Here is a 24,793-nt window from a genome sequence, read left to right as displayed (position 1 = left end):
TGTTAGTATTAAATCTGTTCTAAGGTGTCATTAGAATACTGGTGTCCAGTCTCTGCTTCAACTGTAGTGCAGTTCAGTTGATCTCCGATGTTGGAGTTTGCTGTGAAATGCTGTCTGATAACTTTTCTCTTGCAACTAAATGCATTTTTTATATTACTTGTTCTGGTGGTGGGAATTGTGTGCATTGAAATGCTCTTTTTTAAAAAATGACTGGTGCATTTTTGTGTGTGGATGGTCAGAGTGCGCACGCTATAATTTATCTCTTAGGTTGCACTTGCATCTTTGTTTAAAAAAGACTTCTTGAAAGCTCTGCCATTTCAATAAACCAAAATACTGTTTGAATACAACACCTTGCCTGTACTAGTCCCAGACTAGCTATTTTGGACTTTTTCATCAAAGGCAATCTACTCTTGCAAATCATTTTAAAACATCTAACTTTTATAAGAAACCAACATCGATAATTTTGAGAGAGCGAAACACTTAAATAAGAAAATGCCTATTAGAATTATCTGTTTCAAAAGCTTCTTTCCTTTTTCTACATATTTATGCATAGGGCAAGTGTTCACAGCCAGCCAGGGTCCCGTCTTTAGTTCTGTCTTGCGACTTTGAACTTCCAGGGATGCCTTTGTGCTGCCCCAAGGAAACACTTCCACGCCACGGCTCAGTGCAAACAGGCATCAAATTAGGAATAGTTTGGGTCATGATGGCACAATCCCCAAAGGTTTTTCTGATCGCGTGAATATGGGGCTTGATAGAGCCCGTGTCGTTCCTATGGAAAGGAATTCACCCAGGACAAATGCCCCCATTCGTCTTCTTCCGTGTTCAATATCTACTGCAAAAAGCAATAAATAAATACTGAAAGCAATAAAAAGAGAAGGGGAGAAAACGCTAGTTACGGTTTCCAGTGGTGGTGAAACCTATTCAGGGGAGAGAAGGGAAAGCCTTGCCATTTTAAACGGCAAAAACTCTCCCCAAGGCTGCTAATAACGTGGGCCATAAGCAGCGCCTCATACATTTACGAACGTCACTGCAGGCATCACAAGGACAGCTATGCTGGGGGTCCTCGAGCCGGAAATGGCGTTCTCTTCCGGCCGAGGGGGCGCGTGCGCGCTGGGCGCAGGGCTGAGTCCCGCAGATGTGCCAACATGGTGAGTAGCGAGCCGCGTTTTCCTCCCCTCAGCTTTCACGCGAGGGCGGTTTCCTATCTCCCTTCACCCCGCCACCCCAGTTCCGCGAGCTGTGAGGGGAAACGAGTCGGTCGGACGTGCTACGTCGGGTTTTCGGTAGACGGTGTGGCGTGGGGGGGAGGGGGAGGGGGAGGTAGAATAATAGAGCCTGCGAAGGAATAGCTGAGTCTAGTGAAAGACGGGTTGGGCGGTGATTGGCCACTCGGTCCGCCAATCAAGCGGTTGGCCCGTCTGCGGCCTAAGAGCTGGATAGGGACGTGCCCGCCCTTCAGAACCTGCGCGCGGCGCCCCCGAGGGAGAGTCACGTGGCTCTTTCAGAATCTCGCTCGCGGAGCCATGGAGGGTCGCATGCTGGGAGCCGTGCACGTGGCGTGGCCTCGCTTCGTCTTCTCTCTCTCCAAGCAAAGGTTTTTGTAATGGGATTACTAGGGATAGTCTCAAAGGGTTGCGGGCACTCTTCCCTTGATCGCTGGCGGTAAAGGGCTGTGCGGGTTTTAGGCACGAGGGCTGCGGGTTCGGCCGCCATAGTAAAACATCGCCTCGCCCTTTGCTTAAGAAGCGAATAACTGCACCAAGTGGTGCTTTTCTTTTTTAATGTAGAATTGCTCTTTATTTTAAAGCGGCATATTACGCAGCATAAGATTGCAACGTAACCAAAGGCACGTAATTTTAAGCAACAGAATGGGGGGGTTATTAGTTGCTAAAAATAGGCAGCGTGAATTTTGGTAGGCTATCGCAAAGCTGTTCGTTAGCATTTGAGAGCGAATGTCTTCTTCAGTATGGCTGTGGTAGGATTTCCTGGAACTGTTAAAATAAATAAATCAAGATTGTAGTTTTAAGCTGTACTTTATTATTTAATGCTTATAAAGTGCCTTAACATTTTCTGAGAGACTAGATACAGTAAAAGAATGCCCTTGCCCACAAGCACATGCTCTAATAGACATGATAGAGAAGAGCATTGGGAAGAAAATGGAAAGAAAGCTTGGGGGAAAGTGGCTGATAGACAGAGCCTGGTTGACCAAAACGTTCTTCTGGGAACTGGGTATAACCTCTCAGTGGCCCTTGGTCTCCTGGATCTTGGTAGAGGCCAGAGTGCTGCCTTTCAACTCTAGTCCCAGATGACTGGTGCAGACTGGCTTTTTTCTGGTAGGCTGTTTTGCAAAGCTGTTTTGGCCTAGATGAGAGTAACATATTCTTTTTTCACTGCTTTAGCAGATCCACAAGCTACTAGTCCCCAAGTATATATGAACTGCTACCACCTCCTTTCCTAAACCCACCCCACCCTGAAGCCACATGGCTTCTTTGTTCTCACATAAGTGGAATGCTTCATGGATGTGTGAAATGCTCTGTGTTGGATTCCAGAGTTCCTTAAAACAGCAATAAAGGGAATGGCATCTGAGAGGACTTTTGGAGACCCAAAACCTTATAGATTGGGTTTATGTTTATAGATCAGGTATATGTTTCAATTTTACATTGCCCATTTAATTAGCGTAAATTCTTTTTCAGCTCCTCATTAAACTTGTAAGCTTTTTGCAATTATTTTCAAATGTTTTCAGGTCTTACTCTTCTGTATCTTTATTTTCTTCTTTCTTTACACACCCCTTCCATCTACTTTGTTCTTTTGGGAAAATTTGTCTTTTTAAGGTTTTGTATAGTTTGTAGTCATTTTTGATGTTGTATAAGTAAAAGTGGATGCCTTGTTCTAAATACACACACACACACATACATATATATATATATATATATATATATATATATATAGGTTAGTACAAAGAAATACAAAGTCTGACTTGGCATATGTTTGTAGTTGCCAAATTCTCCATGTTGTGTAAGCATGGTAGAGGTGAATGTACATTGCCTATGAGTCAGCACTTTGGTATTATTGCTGGATTTCACATTTCTAATTTATGTTGGGGAACATGTAGTCAAGAAGATGTAACACAGGGTAATCACCTGCTCCTAGAATTAGAAATTAGAATAGCCTTTCCTAAATACTCCCCATTCTTTTTTTATTCTGCCTATACTAAGCATTAATTATGAGAATTCATTTTATTTATGACGTATACAGTGCTATTTTCCTAGAAAAAGGTGCCATAACATCACTTGGAAAATCTGTTTTAGAGGCATAAATGCTTACATAGTGTACGAAACTTTTATAGCCAATTGCGTAGGTACAGTAGCGTTTCTTTACTACAAAACCAAAGAAGCAAAATATATGAAGGATCTTGATAAATTCCTGAAGTGTATGTACACATCACTTCTGCCATTTGTTTAATTCGTTTTATGTCTGACATGTTACATGCAATCAGATTTAGGGGGAAATGTGAAAATAATTTTACCATATTATTTTTAAGGGAACGCCACAAAAAGATGTCATAATAAAAAATGATGCACCAACTTCATTATTATTAGAAAAACATGCGGACTACATAGCAGCTTATGGAACAAAGAAAGATGATTATGTGAGTACCGTAATATAAGCTTGGTAGCATTTTTAATTCTTTTATTACAGTATAGTTCATATGACTATTAATATATTGAGTAAAAGAGTAGGTTTATTTGTGACATAAAGTGCAAATGGTTTCTCTAGGTCGGTGATGTAACCTGGCATGTATTATCTGACTACAAAGTTGAAGATATACTTATTGATCTGAGACCTAAGAAACGTTTATTTAAGTTGATTATTGAATGTGAAAAAAATGTATTGCACTTGTGCTGAATCTGGCAAACTTATACATGTCTACAAATAAGTAATCCCACCTTAGTTCAATGGGACTGACTCCTTGGTAAGTGTTTATAGGAAGGCAGCTGCACTGGATTATATATTCTGTGGTGTAGTTTGCATAAAACAGTAAATCAGAATTAAGCAAACTGGCTTACTGGGAATGAGCAAGTGTGCTTGTCCATACTGTTCAAGTTGTGTCTGCCCACCACATTTTGCTTTACCATGAGGAAATGAGTGTAAGCATTGCATGCAAACCTAGCATCCATAGTTTGTTTCCCTCCAAGCAGACCACAAGAACAAGATGAGAACAAACCATAGTTTACAATTTTGTGCACACCAAGCCAGTAAATATTTAGGCAGCTATTCTGAAACCTCCACTTGTTGGAATTTAAGCAAATATTAAGAGCCAAGTTCACAGTATTATTTTATAAATTGTTCTAATCTTGATATGAATCTGTTGTAATGATTGAAAGCCTCTCAAGGGAGAACCATGTTAAATTGATCATAGTGGAACTAACCAGTGCCCTATCTGCAAACATTAGCATGAAGGGCAACTTGGGTTTTTTTATTCAAGTTGGAGATAGGAGAGAGTTGAGGCCTTTTAAGTGATTGGAAAAGTTTGAGCAATAAATGTGCAGTAGGTACTTCTGTGTTATGTAGCATCCATATTTCTTTTGCTGCTGCAGAGGTTGAAAGCTGTTGTATTGTGCTTTAACACTCAAAGCAATTTATAGATCAAAACATTTATAAGCACTTCACTTAAAAAAATTTAGTTCTTACAGTACAGTTCAGTACACATCTCCCTTGATTTTAAAAATGGTCATTTACAAATATGAGCCATAAACAGATATAGGGAGCCTACTCTAGCAAGGCCTTGAGCTGGATTGGTGCTAAAAGTGAGTATAAAAATAAGGGGCAATTTAAAACTGGCCATTTAAAACTGTTTTTAAAGGGAATGAAATCAAGCAGCTTGGTGTTTGGGGATTTCTGAAACTACTAAATGCGAAGTTACGTCAGTTTTATACTATATCACTTTAGGAACTAATCCGTTATACTTTTTTTTAGGAATACTGTATGTCAGAATATTTACGAATGAGTGGTGTCTATTGGGGACTGACTGTGATGGATCTCATGGGGCAGCTGCATCGGATGAGCAAAGAAGAAATTCTGGCATTTATCAAATCGTGCCAGCGTGAATGTGGTGGCATAAGTGCCAGTATAGGTCATGATCCTCACCTATTATACACACTTAGTGCTGTCCAGGTAAGCTCATGAGTAATAGTATTTGTTTAGTGAATTAATTTATCTTTACTAATGATGAACTTTCTGAGGCTATAATATTGATTATATTGTAGGAAAATTAAATAGTATCAGTGTGGGTACATCCTGTTTCGGAGATGCATCTTAATTACTTGAGGTTTCTTTTGGTGAAGCTTCATCTGTAGCTGGCTAAAAAGCAATGTTATTGCAGGCCTTTTCTGCAAATACTGAAACACTTGGTTCAACTAGCTTCTTTGGAAGCTTTTGAGCTTGAAGGCCAGAAATTAGGATGGGTAGTGGGCACAGTTTGGCACATTTTGTGCAATAAAAGCATGAACACGGCTGCTTGGGTCAGTGATGAAATTTGACATCTTTATCTGAATCTAAAGTTGATGTGGTTTTTAACACATAGCTCTAGAATTACTCTGAGACCTGAGAATATTTCATGAAAATAGGGGAAGAATGCATCACTGAAGGGAAAACAATGTAGCAATAAAAAGTTAATTCTTTTCATGATGTTTGGGGTGTAGTTTGAAATGCGCAAATATTTGAAAACAATTTGAAGTAGTTCTGGAATACGCTAACATTTAATTTGATTGGTTTTGTTTTGCAGATTCTAACTCTCTATGACAGTCTCCAGGTTGTTGATGTAAATAAAATTGTTGAATATGTAAAGAACCTACAGAAAGAGGATGGATCATTTGCTGGAGACATATGGGGTAACATTTTCTAACTTGCATTATTGGATGTTTTCTTTTCCCTTCAAAGAATGCAAAACCACATGTTTGGCTTTCCTTTTGTATCATGCACAATCCTCGGTATGAAAGTTCAGTTTTAGAGGGGTTGTCAATAGTATTCCCATATCCATTTTTACTGATTCAGTAGCTTCTCAGATCTGTGATGATTTTTGGCATATATCTGACAGTAAAGTTGATGTCTGTCACCACTTTAGCTCTAGAATTACTCTGAGATCTGAGAATAATATTGTTAACACCTTTAATGCTTTTAAGATGCCATGGTTTTCAGCTTATTTTATCTACAAGCAGATCAAGCTAGTACTTTACTAGTACTAGTGATTAAGAAAGTGCTGATATGCTTATTGAAAGGTTTTACAATGAAAATAATTTGGGGAGGTTACTCCATATCACTACAGAATCGTTTCTGTGATGCTACATAACAAATACTTAATGAAAGTAATCTTTGGGGGAATTAGAAAATAGGAACAAGGGAATAATTCCATTAAAAATGCTTTTTTTGCATCTGTTTGTTTATTAAATTGCTTAAATGCTTTGTCAAGATGAAAACTTAGTTTATTTCTTCCTGCAGGAGAAATAGACACGCGGTTTTCCTTCTGTGCTGTTGCAACGTTGGCTCTCTTGGTGAGTCCTTTAATCAGTGGCAGTCGTGATTTTGAAATACATGTTTAAATTACAGTGGGCAAAGAAGACTTTCAAATAAACTGTATTTCCTTTAGGAGGTAAGAAGTTCTCTAGCATATCACAAGCAAGCTAGCAACTTGAAATACTTCCAGAGTTGCAAATGGCAGCAAGTACTCATGACATGTTAGTTGTTCTGTACTGACCAAGTCATGTGGTTATATTGGAGAGGAGGTTAGAAGAGCATCCATAGGCATTATTTGGAAAGGCAAAAGCAAAGTATTTTAATGAATAAATGGTACAGCATCACATTTTGATATTTTCTATCCCAAAAACCCTAATATACAAGGTCTTCAGAGTGTGGTATTCTGTGATCCTCCTTATTTTGCTCATCTAAAGTGTACTTAGGATAGCACTGTTCCAGCTTTTGTGTGCTGCGGTTCATATATGAGAGACAGGTTTTCTGTAAAAAGAAGAATTTGGTAAATAACAGAGTACTGTGCTATAGAAATATATTACATATATTTCTTTGTCATATTTGTCTCCCTTGTCATATGTTGTGAAAGGAAGCTTTTCCCCGCCCCGCCCCCCAGTGGTAAGGAGCTGTAGGCAGGGATAAGTTTGGGATACTTGCTTGTCTGCTGACCTGTAGAGAACAAATGAATCTCAGGTTCATCTGCCAATTTTCTAAGAAACATTCCCCCGCGCCCCCCATATGCCATTCAAGTGAAAATTGCAGACATTAACGACTTTCACACAGAAGTATATTGCAGGGACAGCGCTAGTATGTTTGGAGTTGACTGTCCTTGGTATTAAAATGGAGGAAACACATTACAAGGATTTTACTGCCTTTCAGGGGAAACTGGATGCAATTGATGTGGACAAAGCAGTAGAATTTGTGTTGTCCTGTATGAACTTTGATGGAGGATTTGGTTGTAGACCAGGATCTGAATCTCATGCAGGACAGGTAAGTAGTTCTGTTTCTTAAATAAACCTTGCAAGGGATTATTGATGCCTGTTGACACCAATTAACACACTAACCTATTTCTGTTCAGTTTAGTTACTGTAAATTCCGGTGTATAAGGCGACTTTTTAACCCCGAAAAAGAGGTTAAAAAGTGGGGGGGTCGCCTCATACGCCGGATATCCGCCCCCGCTGCTGCGGCGGCAGCTCCAAAGCAGCCGCAGTAGCGGCGGGCTCCGCTTCGCACCGGGAGATTGCTGCCTGGCATGGAGCCCGCCGCCCCTGTTGCTGCTTCCGAAGCAGCAGTGAGCGGCTCTGCGCCGGGCAGCTTTCTCCCAGTGTGGAGCCCGCCCCTTGCACTGCTTCAGAAGCAGAAGGAGGGGCGGCGGGCTCCGCTCCATGCCGGGTGGCCTCCCGGCGCAGAGCTGCCCAGCGTATTAGGCAACTGGGCTTATAAGACGAACCCCCAAATTGCAGCTGCCAATTTGGGGGGTCGTCTTAATACGCCCAGTCGCCTAATACGCCGGAATCTATGGTATTTTAACTCGAAGTATTTATCAGCTTCACAAACGTCAGATATGCAAACCTTTAAGATGTCCTAAATTCTGTATAATGTAATGCAAAAGGCAACTATTTCCCCCAAATATGCCTTGAAATAGGACAGTTTGCAAATGTTGCACTTCATGGGATGGAGGAAGGAAGGGTGTGATTTGTAGAGATGTCTATCCTGGTTCCCGTGGTGCTAAATATTTCTATTATTTATTTGGATTGAGGCTAGGAACTGGAGTCTGAAATAGGAAAACTGAACCTCAGTTAGGTGTCCAGTATTAAAATAGAGCAGCTTATGTATTTTTATATTCAGCTTTAAAAACAAAAGTAATTGTAATAAAACTTAAAGTATTAAGCTGGAGGAGGAACTCTTAATTAGGATCTCACCTACTTTATCTTTGGAGGTCCCACAGTGACATCTGATTGGCAAGTAAGATGCCTCTATACATAATGTGGTGTGCATAGAGCCCTCAGAGTAACCCATCCTTCAATGTTCAAAACTAACAGCACAGAACCACCTGTTGGTGCTGCAGTGGTGTTTGTACCCTCATGCTAAATTCTGTATTTGTAGGTATGGGCATCAATGTGGATGAGCACAATGGCTCTGTTTGCATGTAACACTAAACATATATTGGTGTTAAAAGGGTGAGCCTCAATTCTTTCATTTTCCCGTTCTTCTGGCACTGCCACAAGTCGGGTGGATGTTTGGAAGCATTCACTTCCATTTACTGCAGCTTTTTGTGACACTCAAATCTAAACAAATTGTTTGGTGACTTTAGTCTGTTTGAAATTGGTTTATGAAACTAGCTTGTTTTTACCAACTTCAGTTATATTAAGCACAGTTGCTGTTTTTCTAATGTAATGCTAAACTGCTTAACCTAAAAGATGCAGAAGCTTCTGATCTCCAAGTGGCAATTCCAAAGGACGGGGGGAAGGAGAGAGTGCTTGAGCTCAAAACTAGTTGTGGATTGTCCTTATCGAACTAAACCATGGTTTAAAGTTGCATGCAGACTGGTCCATTATCTTGCTGAATGCTACACATTTCTAGATGTGTCTCAAATGAGGAGTTATGTAAGTTAAATCAGCCTCTAAAAATAATAATTTTGATTTAAAATTTTATTAATGAAAAATGCTGATTAGTTTCTTAAGTAAACATTTTTGCACAGTTGGTTGGGATTCTACATTGTAATTTCCTTTGTTTCACCTGAGAAGCTATATTTTTAAATAGACATGAACTTTATGTCTGTAATTTTAGATCTATTGTTGCACAGGATTCCTAGCCATAACTGGCCAGTTACACCAAATAAACGCTGACCTGCTGGGCTGGTGGCTTTGTGAACGCCAGTTGCCATCTGGTGGCCTTAATGGAAGGCCAGAGAAGGTATTAAGTTACATTTTATATTTTAAATACTGTATAGATGGAGGGGCCTGTGTTGGGGGAATAGAACTAGTAGTCCATAAGTAGATTTCCTAAAGAGTGATTTTGGTAAATATAGTACGACTATTTTAACTTGGATTATATTCTGTAGAATTGGATTGCTCTTTCATAATCTTCTTAATATGAACAGTTTAAAAAAGGTACAACAGTTAAGCAAAAGTTAGCTTGCAGCAAGTAAATACACTGAAAGACAATGTGTCTATTATATTCGGGATCAGGTTTGGCAAACTTGGTGTTTCACGCACGTAAACAATTCTGTCACAGCACTAAAATAAAAAGTCTTTGGAGCTATGAGCCCCACTGTATTGATGGGTTATGAATAAGAACCTTAGTCTTTCTCACTTCTAGCAATTTACTGTTTGATGCGAGCTTATGGAGGCAAACCACTCAAAAAGTCCTTGTTTGCATCACTGCTTTAGGCAAGCATTGTGAAATGTTTCTAGTTCTAATGGAAAATAGGATGTCAAAGTATTTCACTTTTTTCTTAAGGGTATGACATGACATCAGGATTTGAGTATTGGTTTTTTATATATATCTTTAGTCCATTATCTTAGTCTGTTTAATTAGGAACATAAGCATAGCCCATTGTATCTTAGGATGGTTTAAATTTAGCTGTGCACATGTTCGGTGGAAGGATAGAATCAAAAAGAAAACTGGTTGTAATTCTACTGAAACGGAATAGACTTTCTGAAAGATATGATGTGGGCTTTATCCCACTAAGTCACACTCGTGAATAGATTCATCAACATGTTTAACATTTGCATATTACAACATTTGTCTTAATACTTTAAAATTGTAAACCACTATGGCTGTCTTGGCAGAAAGGTGTAATATAAATGCAATAAATAAAGTTAAATATATTAATTTCAATCTGTCTACACAACAACCCTATGTGTCTTTATGTGGTTGTTTCTCACTACATTCAACAGTTAACCTGATGTTGAGATTATAATTGCAATTGACCTAACCTATATTGCCATTATTATATTTGCTAGTTACCTGATGTATGCTATTCATGGTGGGTATTGGCATCCCTGAAGATTATTGGCAGGTTGCACTGGATTGACCGAGAGAAATTGCGCAGTTTTATCTTGGCTTGCCAGGATGAAGAGACCGGAGGATTTGCTGACAGGCCAGGAGATATGGCAAGTTACTAAGCTTTAATACTTTTTATTTAACTAAACCAGGGTTTGCCAACATTTTTCAGCTGGTGGGCAGAACTTGAATTTTTGGGGGAGTGCTGGGGGGGTACCACCCCCTTTTGTCACCTCTGAGCTGTGTGCTCTCTCTCAGACACACAGCAAAGGTGTGTGTGCAGGTGTACTTTGATTCTACTGAATCAGAAGATCGATTTGATAAGCAATCTTAAGCCTTGAAAAACACATACACTTGGAAGAAAAAGTAGAAAAGAGTTTCACTCTCCTAACTTCATCTTGATGTAGCTTTCAAGGAATAAAAGTAGCCACCCTCACGAGCAAGGGGCAATGTGTGGGGGGGGAGGCAGAACTTGGATGTTTTGTGGGTATCAAGGAAAGGCCTCAAAGGCACTATTAAACTACAATAGTACCTTGGTTTTAAAACGGAATGCGTTCTGGAAGTCCGTTCAACTGATGAAACGTTCGGAATCCAAGGCGTGGCTCCCGATTACGCAGGTGCGCCGGAAGCCATAGCTGAATCTGCATCAGATGTTCGGCTTCCAAAAGAACGTTCGAAAACCAGAATGCTCACTTCGGGTTTCGATCGTTCGGGAACCGAAACATACGAATACCAAGGCATACGAAAACCAAGGTACAGGTGTCATGATGTATGCTTGACAATTCTAAACTAATAACACAAAATTTGAGGATCTTTAAAAGGAGCCATACTCTACAAAAACAGGTGTAGTGGTTCTGGATCACTCAAGAAGATAAGGCAACTGATATAATTTCATATCAGAAGGTGAGCTGATTTAGGCCCAGGCCCAGGTGATATTTAATAGATTACTGCTTTTGGGGGGGGGGAGTGTTCTGTATAGGATATAGCTAATCAAATATATTCAGAATATTGGGCCTGTAAGTTGAGATCCAAAAGGCTTCATGCACCGTACATGGATACTTTTTAGCTCCTCCCTCTGTCAGTCTTTTGGAGCTCTATAATCATCTCATCTGAAGGCCACAGGATCCTCTGGAATGAAACCCTGTACAAGGGTTGCCACTAGAAGGTGTTTCATTCTTGAGTATGCATGGGCATCTTGCTACAGAGGAAGTGCTTTCCCTGTCTCTTCTGCCATAGAGCCTTTTAGGCGGTTCTTGATAAGCATGTGTCAATTAAAGGAAGCAACAGAGCTATTGGAATTTTTTGGCTGGCTTCTAAGCTATTGCAATCTGGGTATCAGTTGCCTATAAATTCAAACAGTTAACTTTAATCTCACAGTTTATTCGGAATTTGAGAGACGTCAGACAATAAAATAACTTATTGCAGCTTTCTGCCTTATTTGAATCTTCAAATCTATTAATGCACACCGACTAACCTTTTGAAAGTGCGAAACCATGTAAAAACCTCCTTGTGTATTTAATATGCACCTTGGTATGTTGTAGGTGGATCCATTTCATACCTTGTTTGGAATTGCTGGACTATCATTACTGGGAGAAGAACAAATTAAGCCTGTGAATCCTGTGTTTTGTATGCCTGAAGAGGTTCTTCAAAGAATAAATGTACAGCCAGAACTTGTAAGCTAGGTTTTGATGTGCACAATTTTGCCATACTCAGCTGCTTTGAATTTTCTGTCAAAAGACATTTCTAAATGTGTTTACATGATAAATTACCACTTTACTATAAGTACTGTCATTTTGTATCTGGAGTGTATCCAAAGTAAATAAACTGAGTGTTACATGTGCTTGAGGTTCTCAATAACAGATGTAGACATATGTTTAAATGTATTTAAATATGTTTGCCTCCGGGCTCCATTCCAGTCATGCTACTTCGAAATATACTGTACTAGACACAATAGAAGAATACTTGAATTGTGTGGCTTGATATTTATGACACAATCATTCACTCATCTTGGTGACAGCATGTACTGGACAGTGAATTGTCCTAAGCACTGTTTCTATCAAAAGAAATTGACTTGCTAATGCCAGTGACACTTTATGCACTTGAGTTCCTGTTTAGGATCTGACTGCTACACTTTTTTATCCAATTTCAATCACATGTTCTAGTTTTACATAACTAGAAATTTTATGGTACTTTGACAACTGCTTTCTACTAGTGACATTCAGTGAAGATTAATTACCATTAACTTGTTTTGAACTAATGGCCTTGCTGAATTTTAGAATTTGTTCCTTTGCTCTAATGTATTTATTGTAACTGTGGCTTGAAGCCCAGTTTCAGTAGCACTTCAAATGGTTGTATATAGTCAAGAATAAAGCTATAGAAGAATATTACTTTCTGCAGGATGAATTATCTGCTTCCACTGGAACTCTAGAAGTGCTTCCATTTCACATTTGTCACAATTGTGCATTTGTAACTTGGCTGAAATCTTCTGAGTATGAAATGGGATTCTGCTTCAAATAAATTAAAGCTAATTATGAAGTAACTACTTGATGGTCCATTGGAGACAATGTTGTTTGTACTTTTCTTGTTGACAAGTCATTTTGTGAAAAATTGGTTTCCGACTGGTTACGACATTTGGGGCTTTCTGTTTAAGAAAAGTAAGCAAGGGAGGACATTGATTGAAGTGTTCAGAATTATGCATTTTGTGGAGAAAGTGTACAAGAGAGATGGTTGTCTCCCTTTCTAGCAGTAGTAACTTGAGGAAGGACACAATAATTTCACACATTACATAGTTAAATTGTTGAAGATTGCTCCCGCAAGATGTAGTGATGCCTGCTACCTTGGATAGCTTTAAAAGAGGATTAGACCAATTAATGGGCGGGGTAAGGCAATGTTCTGCTTCCACAGTCTGAGGCACTATGCCTTTGAATAGAGCTGCTGTGGATTACAGGTGAGGAAAGTTCTAATGCTTTCAGGTCTGCTTGTGGGCTAAGAGGCACCTGCCCACCATGAGAGCTGTGCTAGATTAGATGGACCTTTGGCTTTTATCCACTTGGCTCTTAATTGAACATTATGGTTGCATCCTTGGAACTGCTTCTGAATAGTGCAATCAGAACTGGAAATAGGGCAGGTTGTATCCAGCAAAGTTGTTCTATTAGCACAAGGATTTATGCCTCTCCAATGAGGCTTCCTTTCCCTGTGCACTCTCAAATCATCCTCTTAGGATATCTCTCCTCTGAAATCTGCAGAGAAGAAGTAGGGTTGAGCAGGATGAGAGAAAAGTCTCGTCGCACAAGGGGACATTAACACCTGTTACATTGGCTGCATCATCAATATTTTAGATTTGAAGTGAAAGCCAGACATTTTGGTACTAATTACAGATAAAGGACAGAGGTGCTAAAAATCTCTACATGTGTTGGAGAAATGAGAACCCCTTTGAGACATAATGTATCCTGAAGGGGGGAAAAGAAAAGAAATGTTAACCTGCTTTGAGGGCAGAAAGGCCAGTGCTTGTGACCGAAATAACTAACCACTATCTCTAATGAATATATACCATCCCTACTGCAGTATACAGTTTTTTTCTCTGTTCATCACAGCTTTTCTTTGGCTGGTTTGATAGATCTTTTGCTTGAATTTGGCTGTGGGTAAAACCTCAGTGCCTAGGACTTGGTGATCGTAAGGTCGGCGGTTCGAATCCCCGTGAAAGAAAGTGAGCTCCTGTCGTTCGGTCCCAGCTCCTGCCAACCTAGCAGTTCGAAAGTACCCCTAAGTACAAGTAGATAAATAGGGACCGCTTTATAGCAGGAAGGTAAACGGCGTTTCCGTGTGCGGCGCTGGCGCTGGCTCGCCAGATGCAGCTCCGTCACGCTGGCCACGTGACCCGGAAGTGTCTTCGGACAGCACCGGCTCCCGGCCTCTTGAGCAAGATGAGTGCGCAACCCTAGAGTCGGTCACGACTGGCCTTTGGGCAGGGGTACCTTTACCTTTATGCTAACGTTCTTCATAAATTCAAGCCCCTATTCTCATCCCTCCTGCCTTTCTAACAGCGTCAGATTAGTATAAGGCTGCAATCAAATACTGTAGTGTAAATTGTGTTTAAAGTGTATTTTGCCTGGTGAAACTTCAGGAAGTTCATGGAAGGGAAATTTCCTGGTCCTTTCCCTGCAGCCACTTGAACCCCCCACCCCCAAATCTGGAAGATAGAACGATTTGTAGTGGGGCTGTTAGAAAAGGAGCCAGCATAGGAAACCTGCACAAACTTCTGTTTTCAGTTTTCCCTAGCCACATTCTGCAGATAGTCATAAAGAAATTCTTCACAAGTTTTTTTTTTGGGGGGGGGGCTGCAGATAGGACGAGGGAATGGAAAATTACTTTGTGGGCCATTCCCTAAGTTGAGGGCAGCCGACGTGCTGCCTTCCAAATGTTGGGCTACAATTTCCACCATTTCTTTACTACTATGATGCATGCGTTGCCCTGTACCCTTCAGAACATAACGAGTTTTCTTCATACATAAAGGGAAGGCCGCATGCTGTTAGGCCTATGAGGCAGGAAGAAATGACGGTCAAAGGGAGAAGCAGGCGCTGCCGCGCTTAACGAACCTCTGGCCAGCACTAAGGCAAAGCCATTGGGGTCACCCGCTGTCCCTGTGCGGCGCTGAAGCCTCTATAGGGATGGACCGTACCACCTTAAACCTGCACGCGGGGTGGAGGGGAATCACATTATTATATGCTCTCCGTGTGGAGAGTGGTCGGGAAATCCCCTTAAAGAAGGAAACCAGCATTGCGTGGATGTAGGTGAGGTGTACTCGGTGTCTTTACTGTCGTTGACAGTAACAAAAACTACCAACCTTCCTCTCCCCTCCCTCTGCTGGCTGAAATGGATCGGCCCGTTCAACCATTTTTTCCCGCCGTGCGGATTCTTGGCTCTATGCGAGCCGAGGGGTTGGGGAATGAACCCGCGGAGGCTTCAAGGCCGCTTCTTCTGGCTTCAGGGTTGGGGAGACATTTGAACAAGCCTCCGGATGGAGGAGGTTTCGGCAGCCTCCACCTCCTTCTCGGCTCCCTCCTCTTCTTCACCTTGCGCGGAGCGGCGGCCCCGTGGCCTGCTCGGGTCGGAGCAGGCGCCTGCTGGCCGCGGCGGCGACCCTCCGTCTTCCTCGGACGAGCAGCCCCTTCGCCCTCAGAGAGACCGAGGCTCCCGCAGCGGCTTCATGGCGCCCTTCCTCTCAAGGGGGCTGGAAGGTGGGAGAGGCAGTTTCTCTCCTCTGGGTTAAAACAGACACACCGTCAGCTTGAGTTCTGAGGGTTCAAAGGCAGAATAGTAACTGTTTGTGTTGATAAGCAACCTAAGGACGTGTTCAGCTATGCCTCTCCTTTCCCAAAACCACCTCAGTTGCAGCGCTTTAAATTGGTTAAATGCTGCACAATTCCAGATTTCGTCAATCTTCTGGCTCTTCCAAAAGACCCCATATTCTGGGTTTATTTACATAATTTGTTACTATCTGCCAAACAAGTTTGTGCGTGAGTGTGCCTAATGAACGGTGGCACCTGGTCTTTATTCACATAGCTAGAAAAAGTGTTTTCCTTAGTACAAAAAAAAAAAATGTGTGTTTTGCTTTTCCTCTTATCCATAAGATGGGAATGTAAGATTTTTGTATTTGCAGCAAAGCACTTTCTCTGTTTTCTCCCTACTGCCTTTCATTAACAATGGTCGCACATGAATCCAGACAATTCAAAAGAAGCTGAAAAGGCATGTGAAAACTCCTTGCAAGTGAAAACTCCCCACATCTTTCAAAAATGTGTAAGATCAAACTGGGGTAGTAAATAATTATTTGAACATTTACAAATCCACTTCTCTGCACCTAAACACTCAATTCCACTATGGCTGCAATTGTACGCACTAGGTTGTTTCCAATGTTCTATTCAGAGAAAACCCTTTGAAATTAATGAACATGACTTAACAGTAGGTAAGCACAACTTTTTTTATCTGGGCCAGACCTTAAGAATAAAAATTTGCTTGCACCACACTGAATTTTTTTTAAAAGAAAAAATCTCAAAGCAGTTTGCAACACATTGAAACATTAAATAAAACAATCCACAATAAAACAAATTCAAGCATCAAGGAAAATATATTGGATCCTTCTCTAAGTGGCATTTTGCTTTCCTCATATTTCTTTTCCTATTTAATTTAATTGAATTGAGCACAATTCAAAGTGTTGGTGTTGACCTTTAAAGCCCTAAACGGCCTCGGCCCAGAATACCTGAAGGAGCATCTCCACCCCCATCGTTCTGCCCGGACGCTGAGGCCCAGCGCCGAGGGCCTTCTGGCGGTTTCCTCATTGCGAGAAACAAAGCTACAGGGAACCAGGCAGAGGGCCTTCCCGGTAGTGGCGCCCACCCTGTGGAACGCCCTCCCATCAGATGTCAAAGAGATAAACAACTACCTGACATTCAGAAGACATCTTAAGGCAGCCCTGTTCAGGGAAGTTTTTAACGTATGACTATTAGTGTATTTTTGGTCTTTGTGGAAGCCGCCCAGAGTGGCTGGGGAGACCCAGCCAGATGGGCAGGGTACAAATAAATTATTATTATTATTATACAGCTGCTCCATAGCAGAAGTACTCTAGGAAACCAGTGTGGTATAGTGGTTAGAGTGTTGGACTAGGACCTGGTAGATAAGGGTTCAAAAATCCCCACTCTGTCATGAATATACATGTATAGGATTGCATTGTAAATCATACTATTCACCCACTCAAACCAATAAAAAACCCCAATGCTAAGACTATTCCCATCCAATATGATTTATTAATTAAGCCCATTTAAATACAGTTCGAGAGCCAGTATATGTAAATAGTATAAAAGTCCAGAAATGAACTAACTCAGGATTAGGTGATTAGAAAATGTGGTAGAATTATATATAACAGATAGAGGGAGAAGCACAATTATATATAATAAATATATAACAGGTACTGTTTTTTCTTTTGCTTGTGCAGAAAATGATTAATTTTTGTTAAAATGGGAATTGATTATCTTGATTTTCCAAATATGTTTAGAACATCCTAAAATTATTTGTTAGGGTGATCATTTCTATTACAGGTCTCAGAGTAATTTTACATTGAATTTAACAGGATCAAGATTGTTCTTACAAGCTACTGTTGCAACTATCTCTGGGGAAAGCAAACACTGCAATCACTAATTCTAAATTTCTCTTTAAGAGCAATTCTTTCTTTTTTTTATTAGAGTCATACTTTGGAGACAAGAGTTCCTATGCAGAAAACATTAGCACAGTGAATTTGACAAGCTCTTCTTCAACCCGAGCTCTACATATTTCTCGAGTACGAAAAACACCTCTCTCATCTAGTAGAACAGGGTGCAGAAATGGGACTCCTTTTATGGGATATTCAGGTGAAGTTCACCTACTGTAATTTGTACATCTTAATATTTACACAGATGGGTTGTAAATACGAAAAAATTAGTTGGGGCAACACTACATGAATGGGCTACTTATCTGTCCCCCACAGCCTCCCCAAATTCACTCTGAAGATGGTCCCCAGCCCTCAGGATAAAATTTTGGGGCTGCAGTGGGCAAGAGAAGAAGGGAAAGTCCCATTGCCCCAGTGGAAATCATTTCCGCTGGTGGGTGGCCACCATTGGACTCCATATTTGGTTTGATCGTATGTTACCCTAACACTCATGGTTGTACAAAAGAGATTTTCTTGAAGAGTTTTCACAAATTCTGCTGCAAAGCATCAGAATGTAACTGTATCTTCAAGATGAGGTTAGGTTAGAAGATGTCTTGTGTGTTTCCATGATCAATATATCACAAAATAAATTGTCACATTTCTGTGTAACAAAAAGTCAATGTCGTGCACTAGATAGACTGTTGAGGCAGCAGCACTTGCAGGGTCTTCTGCCAAATGGCTCAAGGCCTATGTTGTTACCTTCAGGGGACAGAAAGAGTGCAGCAATGCAGCAGCTCCCACAATGAGAAGTTAACTTTAGAAAAAAAACCGAGAGATCAAGATCAACTATCAGTTTCATGGTTTTTCTTCTTCATACCTGTAGCTCATGAATTTAGAAAATGCAAATGTCAGACTTGTAGAGGAACATAAGAATTGCATTGATGGATCAGATTAAGATCTATTTAGTCCAGATATCATAAATTGTGATCAGGCCCAAAACCTTTGAGACAGTGGCGTAGCGTGGGGGTGCAGGGGGGGCCGGCCGCACCGGGCGCAACATTTGGGGGGGGGCGCTCGCACTCGCAGCTCTCTGCCCCTACCTGCCTCACTCACTCTCTCTCACTGCAGTGCTGGCTGTGCGAATCCGATCCGAGCCGCCGGGTCGCCGCCCACTGTGGAGGGGGTGGGTGCCAGGCGTGCGGTGCCGAGAGAGAGCGAGGGACTATCTGGGGGAGGGACAGTGCAGCGGCCGCCCAGCGCAGCGCTGAGCGCGGGAGAGAACCACACCAGACCAGACCAGGCAGCAGCAAGAAGAAGCTGGCAGCGGCGGCAGGTTAGGGGTTAGGGGGGCGCAAATTACTTGCCTTGCCCCGGGTTAGGGGGCGCAAATTACTTGCCTTGCCCCGGGTGCTGACAACCCACGCTACGCCGCTGCTTTGAGAAGCTCACAGGCAAGGCGTAATGGTGATGACCTCCCCCTGCTTTATGTCTCCAGCATCCAATACTCAAATTTTACTGCCTCTGAGCATGGTGCTTCCATTTAACTTTCATTACCTCTCTTTCTGAAGTTGAGAGGTGTCAGTCTTTATGTAACAAAAACAGTGCCTTCCACATACCATGCTAGGCAATTCTGCAAATTTCTTACTTATTCTTGTGTAATGTATCTTGTGAACCTACTGCCAGTCTATTTCACCTAACATCTCCAAATTCTATTTTTATGAAAGTGAAAAATAAGGTGGCCAAGTTTGCTGATAACACCAAATCATTACAGGTAGTAAAAACAAAAAGAGGTTGTGAGGAGCTCCAAAAGGATCTCTAAATTGGGTGACTGGGCATTAAAATAGGAAATACAGTGCAATGTAAACAAGTGTAAAGTGATGCATATTCAGACAAAAATAATCTAATTTTGCATATTCAGTACCAGTGCACACTTGAAATACTTCATACAGTTCTGGTTGCCACATCTCAAAAGAATATTGTAGAGAAGAAAAAGATACACAAGACAGCCATATTGATCAGGAATCTACATCTACACCCCCCCATGAAAAAATATTACTTCTTTCAGGCTTCTTAATTTTTTAAAAAGCGGGTAAGGGGAGTCATAGTGTGGAGACAGTTGACAGAGTGCAGTGTTTCTCTCATGATAACAGAACTAGGGGTCATTGAGTGAATCTGAACAGCTGAAGATTCGAGACACACAGAAACAAGTATTTTTTCATATATTACATTATTTAATTCACTAATACAAAATGTAGTGATGACCACCAACTTGGAAAGCTTTCAGAGATGGTTAGACAATTTCATGGAGGTTAAGTCTATGCTCTAACTCCACTATAAGAGGCAGTATGCGTGTGAATACCAGTTGCTAGGAATCAAAAGCGGGGCTAACATGGTTGCACTCAGGTCCTGTTTGTGGGTTTTGGATAGTTACTGTCAGAGTTATCTGAATACCTGTAGCTAGAGATCACATGCGGGAGGTAGCTATTCTGCTCATGACTTGCTTGTGGGCTTCTCTAGACATCTGTGAGAAGAGAATGCTATACTAGATAGACATTTGATCTGATCCAGTAGAGCTCTTCTTATGTTCAAATTTCTCTTTATGCAGTCTTTTCATCCACCCAGATCATCAATCAAGTAAACACCTGCTCAGCTTCAGCAAAGCCACAGCACCTGAATTCCTACCCTTTTCACCTTGGATCCCTTTCTACCCTTTTCCCAATTTTGTAGACCACTGTCATATCCTCTCATAATTATTTTTTCTGGACTAAATTAAAATCTCAAACTCTAAAAATAATTCCCACAGGAAAGGTTATTTTGGCTTTTATTGTTTTATTTGACATTTTCTGTGTCTTTTCAGCTCCATGATAAGATTTTTTAGATGGCCCCACCAGCACAGTCTACAGTATTCTAGATGTTGCCCAGTGCAAAGATAGATACTATTAAATAGTTTACTGGTGCTCTGAAGACTTTACAGATTTCTGTTAAAAAGTCATTTCCCCCCAAAGTGATATCCCTGCATGTTCTGGTTTCTTAAGTTATAATCAAACAGTTTTGAGGCAGATATTTAGCATCTCAGGGAAATCTTACAAGTATTAAGACCAAAATTGTTGAAAAATTATGTGGCATTTCATTCTGTTATATTCTTGCATCCACCATTGGCAAAAAATTAAGTGGACAGTAGAGGGCAGTGTAAAATTATATTAGAATGTTTTTGGAAAGTTACAGCTAGCAAACCTGACTATGGTTATAGTAGTTAACAACCACAACGAAGAATTACTATTTAACATTATATATTTTGTTAGGCTAAGCTATTCTAATGAAATATAATTATTCAATTATTGGGAGTGGGAAAGCAAGCAGTTTTGAATGCCTTCTCCATTGTATAGTATGCAGAAAGATAAATAAGAGGAGAGTTGACATTGATGAAGATGTTGACTGCCAGTATAGTGAGCATGATTCTGAAATGGAAAAAAAGATTGATGATGATATTACTTTCCATATTAACATTTGATTAAAAAGACTGATGAGTTCTCTAGTGTTGTAATCACCAACAGAACGTGTTTTTAAACAAAAGAAGCAAACATATACCGATGCTTTGACTGGTGATTTACCATTAACATACTTGTAGTTTGTGCTGTTGTAAGCATTATCTGCTGTATGACTGAACATGATGTGACAACTATCATTTAGGACATGTGAACCACATTGCATATAATTTCTTAATGTCAATTTCTGGCCCTTAAGGTATTTTGTAATAAAAATAATTACCTAGACAATTCTTGGGATATTTTTGAAAATATAATTACATTAGAAACAACGTCATTTTATTCATCATCTAAATGTTTTGTTAACTGACAGTTCCATTTTTCTTACTGTCACACTAGCATTTAAATGCCATTTTGTATTGGAGAACAGCATTAGAGGATTGCTTGAAATGCCACTTAATGGTCTGTCACTGATATGCAGTACCTTGTTTTTGCCTTTGCTTAGCAAAACTATGCCAGGAAGGGAGGAATGGTCACTTATTACAAATAAAAACTGCTCTTGGATTGCAGCTTGGTGTGTGACTGGGCCTCTGGTATTGCATTTGACATCTGCAGATCTTAGTGCAGTGGCTCATACCATTCACCTGTTAGTAAAATTAGTTAGTATAGCACTTTGACAGTAAGTTCACAAAAAATATTAAGTTATTCAGATTTCCCTCAACGCCATTCACAACTAGTGGAAATTGTTTTGAGAAACAGCATCAGAACAATATAAAAAATTAGTGACTTTTTTGCAAATAAATGGTCAGCTGTTTCATCTCACAGACAGCATCCTGATAAACATTATGGGTCCAATTAAAGGGAGAAGCTGTGCAAACATACCTCTTCATGCATGTGGGAATGATTGGATCCTGTCCATTGTAGTCGACAGGATGCAACAGCCCTCGTATTTCAAAACTCCACATGCGCACTGAACTGTCTTCGGGCTTCTGTTTTCTCTTTTAAAACACACATAAACAGTTCTTACTATAAAATAAACCAGAAAATGTTGGCATTATTTAATAGGCATTGGGGTCTAATAGAAAGGTTGGGATTGGTTTATGTAATAATGCAGAAACTTTATGAGTAATTTCTTCTGACTTAAAAATTATGGAGCACAGTTCAGCCATATTGGGTAATGTTCCACTTGTGCAAATGGGAGTTCCTTTCCTTTATCCCTCCTTACATCCACTATGAACTCCCAAACTACTCTGGAGGATTGGGGACCCACTGGAGCAGTTTGGCGGGGACTGCCGAAGGAAGGAAGGGAGGGAAAATCCATTGGTACAATGTTGGACTCTGATCAGTGACCGAAATTAATTCATTCATTCAGTGTTGGATTTTGCCCTCTGTTTTTAATGAGCAAGAAAAGCACATGCAGTGCTTAAATCAGTGTGACTACAAAATGCTTAATGTTAAAAACAGTTGTTTATAAAGTATATATGCCTAGTAAAGTACTGCTTATGTTTGTATTTGTAAACATTATTGTTTTACGTAGATATGATATACTGCACACATATCTGTAAATGTTGCACCATGTGTGATTTTTCTCAAGATAAATTATTTTGGGCTTTTCAACGTTTTGGTATACCTGAGAGAAGCACATGCTTTAAACAGCAATATGAACAATCAAGTGTTGCTTGTAACAAACTCCATTAATTTTTGTAGCGCTAGAGCAGAGTTTAGATTAGGTCAGGTTACCTAATGTATCTCACTGTTTTTACAGTTACATCATCTTCAGTCTCTGCTCACAATGCTGCATCTGTTATTGTGGCTGTAATAGAAGGGAGAGGTCTTGCCAGAGGTGAAGTGGGGATGGCAAGTATTGACTTAAAAAATCCAGAAGTTGTGCTATCTCAGTTTGCAGACAATACAACATATGCCAAGGTAAATCTGGATATATAATTGTATATAAACTGCTTTGCATTGAAGTCAATAGGTATTGCATGTACTTGGCATAGAATTACAGTCACTGACTCACTGGACAGGATTACCTAAATTGTTGCGTGTGCATAATGAGGCACACTCACACAATGGAACTTCCCCCTTCTCCCTGTGTGCCTCCTCTGCACTTGTTGCTTTCTTGTCCTAGGTCTCAGCTTTGTCTGCCTTGACAGACCAAACAGCGATTTTGGAATAAAGGAGCTAGGAAGCTACTCAAAATGACAGCAAGTGTATGATTCTTGATAACAACATGTTACTCAATTGCTACCATTCTCTTGCTCAGTCCCCCCTTTTCTTTTTCTTTCCCTCTGTTGACTCTCTGTGTCATATTTGAGATTGCAGTTTAAAGGGCAAATACTTGTCCTGTAGTTACACACTGTTGTGCACACTGATTCTCTCTCTCTCTCTCTCTCTCTCTCTCTCTCTCTCTCTCACACACACACACACACACACACACACACTTAAAAATAAATAAATAAATAACAACATGTGCTATAAAAGCTGCTCATGTAAATATTTTTACCAAATCACGTTATTTTTTTTAGGTTATCACTAAACTCAGAATTTTAGCACCTTTGGAAATCATCATGTCAAATACTGCATGTGATACAGGAAATGCAACAAAATTGTTCAGCTTGATAACAGAAAATTTCAAGGTACATTCAAGGAACACTTATTTAACATATTATTTGACAAGTATTTGTGTGGTAGTTGTAGCCCAATTTCTTAAAGAAGAACCATTTATTTTCTCTGAATAAAACTAAAATTAAACCCTCATTGGGGGGGAAATTGCATGTTGTTGTCACTTGCATAATAGAGAGAAAGATTATACAGTGGTACCTCGGGTTACATACGCTTCAGGTTACATACGCTTCAGGTTACAGACTCCGCTAACCCATAAATAGTGCTTCAGGTTAAGAACTTTGCTTCAGGATGAGAACAGAAATCGTGCTTTGGCAGCGCAGTACTTAACGTGAGGTACTATTTCTGGGTTAGTGGAGTCTGTAACCTGAAGCATCTGTAACCTGAAGCGTCTGTAACCTGAGGTACCACTGTATGTTAAACAAGCCAGTCCAGTCTGGCAAAGCTAGCTGAGTGTGGGTCATTGGCAGAACAAAGCTGATGATGGCCAAGTCATTAGCCTAACAAAAGATGGGTCATCAGGAATTTCAGTGTCAGACAGCAAGGGAAGTGGAGTCCCTCCTCCAGCTGTGTGTTAGTGTGCAGAGACAAGACAATTTGGGAAAGGTTTAGGATTTCATTTTGACCTGATGCAAGGGAGCAGGAAAATCAATTTGGAGTTTGCAAGCTGCTGAGAAAGTGGGCCACCTTGGGACAGAGCATGGCTTTTTGCTGTTTTGGATACAAGACTGCTGCACCTATGCAAGAAGCAAGAGACCCTACTGGAATGTGAATGCTCTGAACTCCCTCCATCTAGACTCTGGTTGTATATATGCGTAAATAAACCATATATTGTAAAGATACTGCAGTCTCTGATGTGCCTCATTTCCAAAGGACACACAGACCCTGCGTAAGTGCTTGGGCCCCTGAAATCTTGCACCATTCAGGATATTGGGGTGGGATATAACACCAATATAGTATATAGTATACCATG

The 24,793-nt window shown here is 40.5% G+C and overlaps 2 protein-coding genes across 8 annotated transcripts in view; both read left to right on the top strand.

Moving 5' to 3' along the window:
• The first annotated feature begins 1,036 nt into the window (after positions 1–1,036).
• Positions 1,037–13,072, top strand: RABGGTB (Rab geranylgeranyltransferase subunit beta). Of its 4 annotated transcripts, none has more exons than XM_083621056.1 (10): positions 1,503–1,594; positions 2,400–2,640; positions 3,542–3,649; positions 4,978–5,175; positions 5,786–5,891; positions 6,499–6,551; positions 7,405–7,515; positions 9,316–9,441; positions 10,494–10,643; positions 12,075–13,072. In XM_083621056.1, exons 2-10 carry the CDS (start codon positions 2,626–2,628, stop codon positions 12,213–12,215), a joined length of 1,008 nt encoding a protein of 335 aa, XP_083477182.1. In that variant the 5' UTR covers positions 1,503–1,594; positions 2,400–2,625; the 3' UTR covers positions 12,216–13,072. The 4 variants fall into 4 exon arrangements, with proteins under 4 accessions (XP_083477184.1, XP_083477182.1, XP_083477183.1 ...); XM_083621057.1 differs by having other exon boundaries at positions 1,579–1,594; positions 2,550–2,640; XM_083621058.1 differs by lacking the exons at positions 1,503–1,594; positions 2,400–2,640 and adding an exon at positions 1,037–1,148.
• A 2,478-nt stretch (positions 13,073–15,550) lies between these two features.
• The window catches only part of MSH4 (mutS homolog 4), a gene marked incomplete at its 5' end in the record, with an annotated part of 32,800 nt that continues 23,557 nt past the window's right edge, over positions 15,551–24,793 (top strand). For 3 of the 4 annotated variants that reach the window (XM_083620914.1, XM_083620912.1, XM_083620915.1), the window contains 4 exons: positions 15,551–15,770; positions 17,769–17,933; positions 22,961–23,121; positions 23,724–23,834. In XM_083620914.1, the coding sequence (XP_083477040.1) occupies positions 15,551–15,770; positions 17,769–17,933; positions 22,961–23,121; positions 23,724–23,834 (657 nt within the window). The remainder of the gene's footprint in view (positions 15,771–17,768; positions 17,934–22,960; positions 23,122–23,723; positions 23,835–24,793) is intronic. The other variant, XM_083620913.1, reaches the window with a different exon arrangement.

Source organism: Podarcis filfolensis (assembly GCF_964270895.1).
Source record: "Podarcis filfolensis genome assembly, chromosome: 6".
NCBI classification, from domain to species: domain Eukaryota; kingdom Metazoa; phylum Chordata; class Lepidosauria; order Squamata; family Lacertidae; genus Podarcis; species Podarcis filfolensis.
Note: the sequence above shows the minus strand (reverse complement) of the source record. Positions and strands in the feature narration are given on the sequence as shown.

What these genes read in the sequence shown, in the direction of transcription:
- RABGGTB (XM_083621056.1), top strand. An exon ending in TTGCAACGTTGGCTCTCTTG is followed by an intron (nt 6,552 to 7,404) that starts GTGAGTCCTTTA and finishes ACTGCCTTTCAG; the next exon opens with GGGAAACTGGATGCAATTGA. An exon ending in CTGACAGGCCAGGAGATATG is followed by an intron (nt 10,644 to 12,074) that starts GCAAGTTACTAA and finishes GGTATGTTGTAG; the next exon opens with GTGGATCCATTTCATACCTT.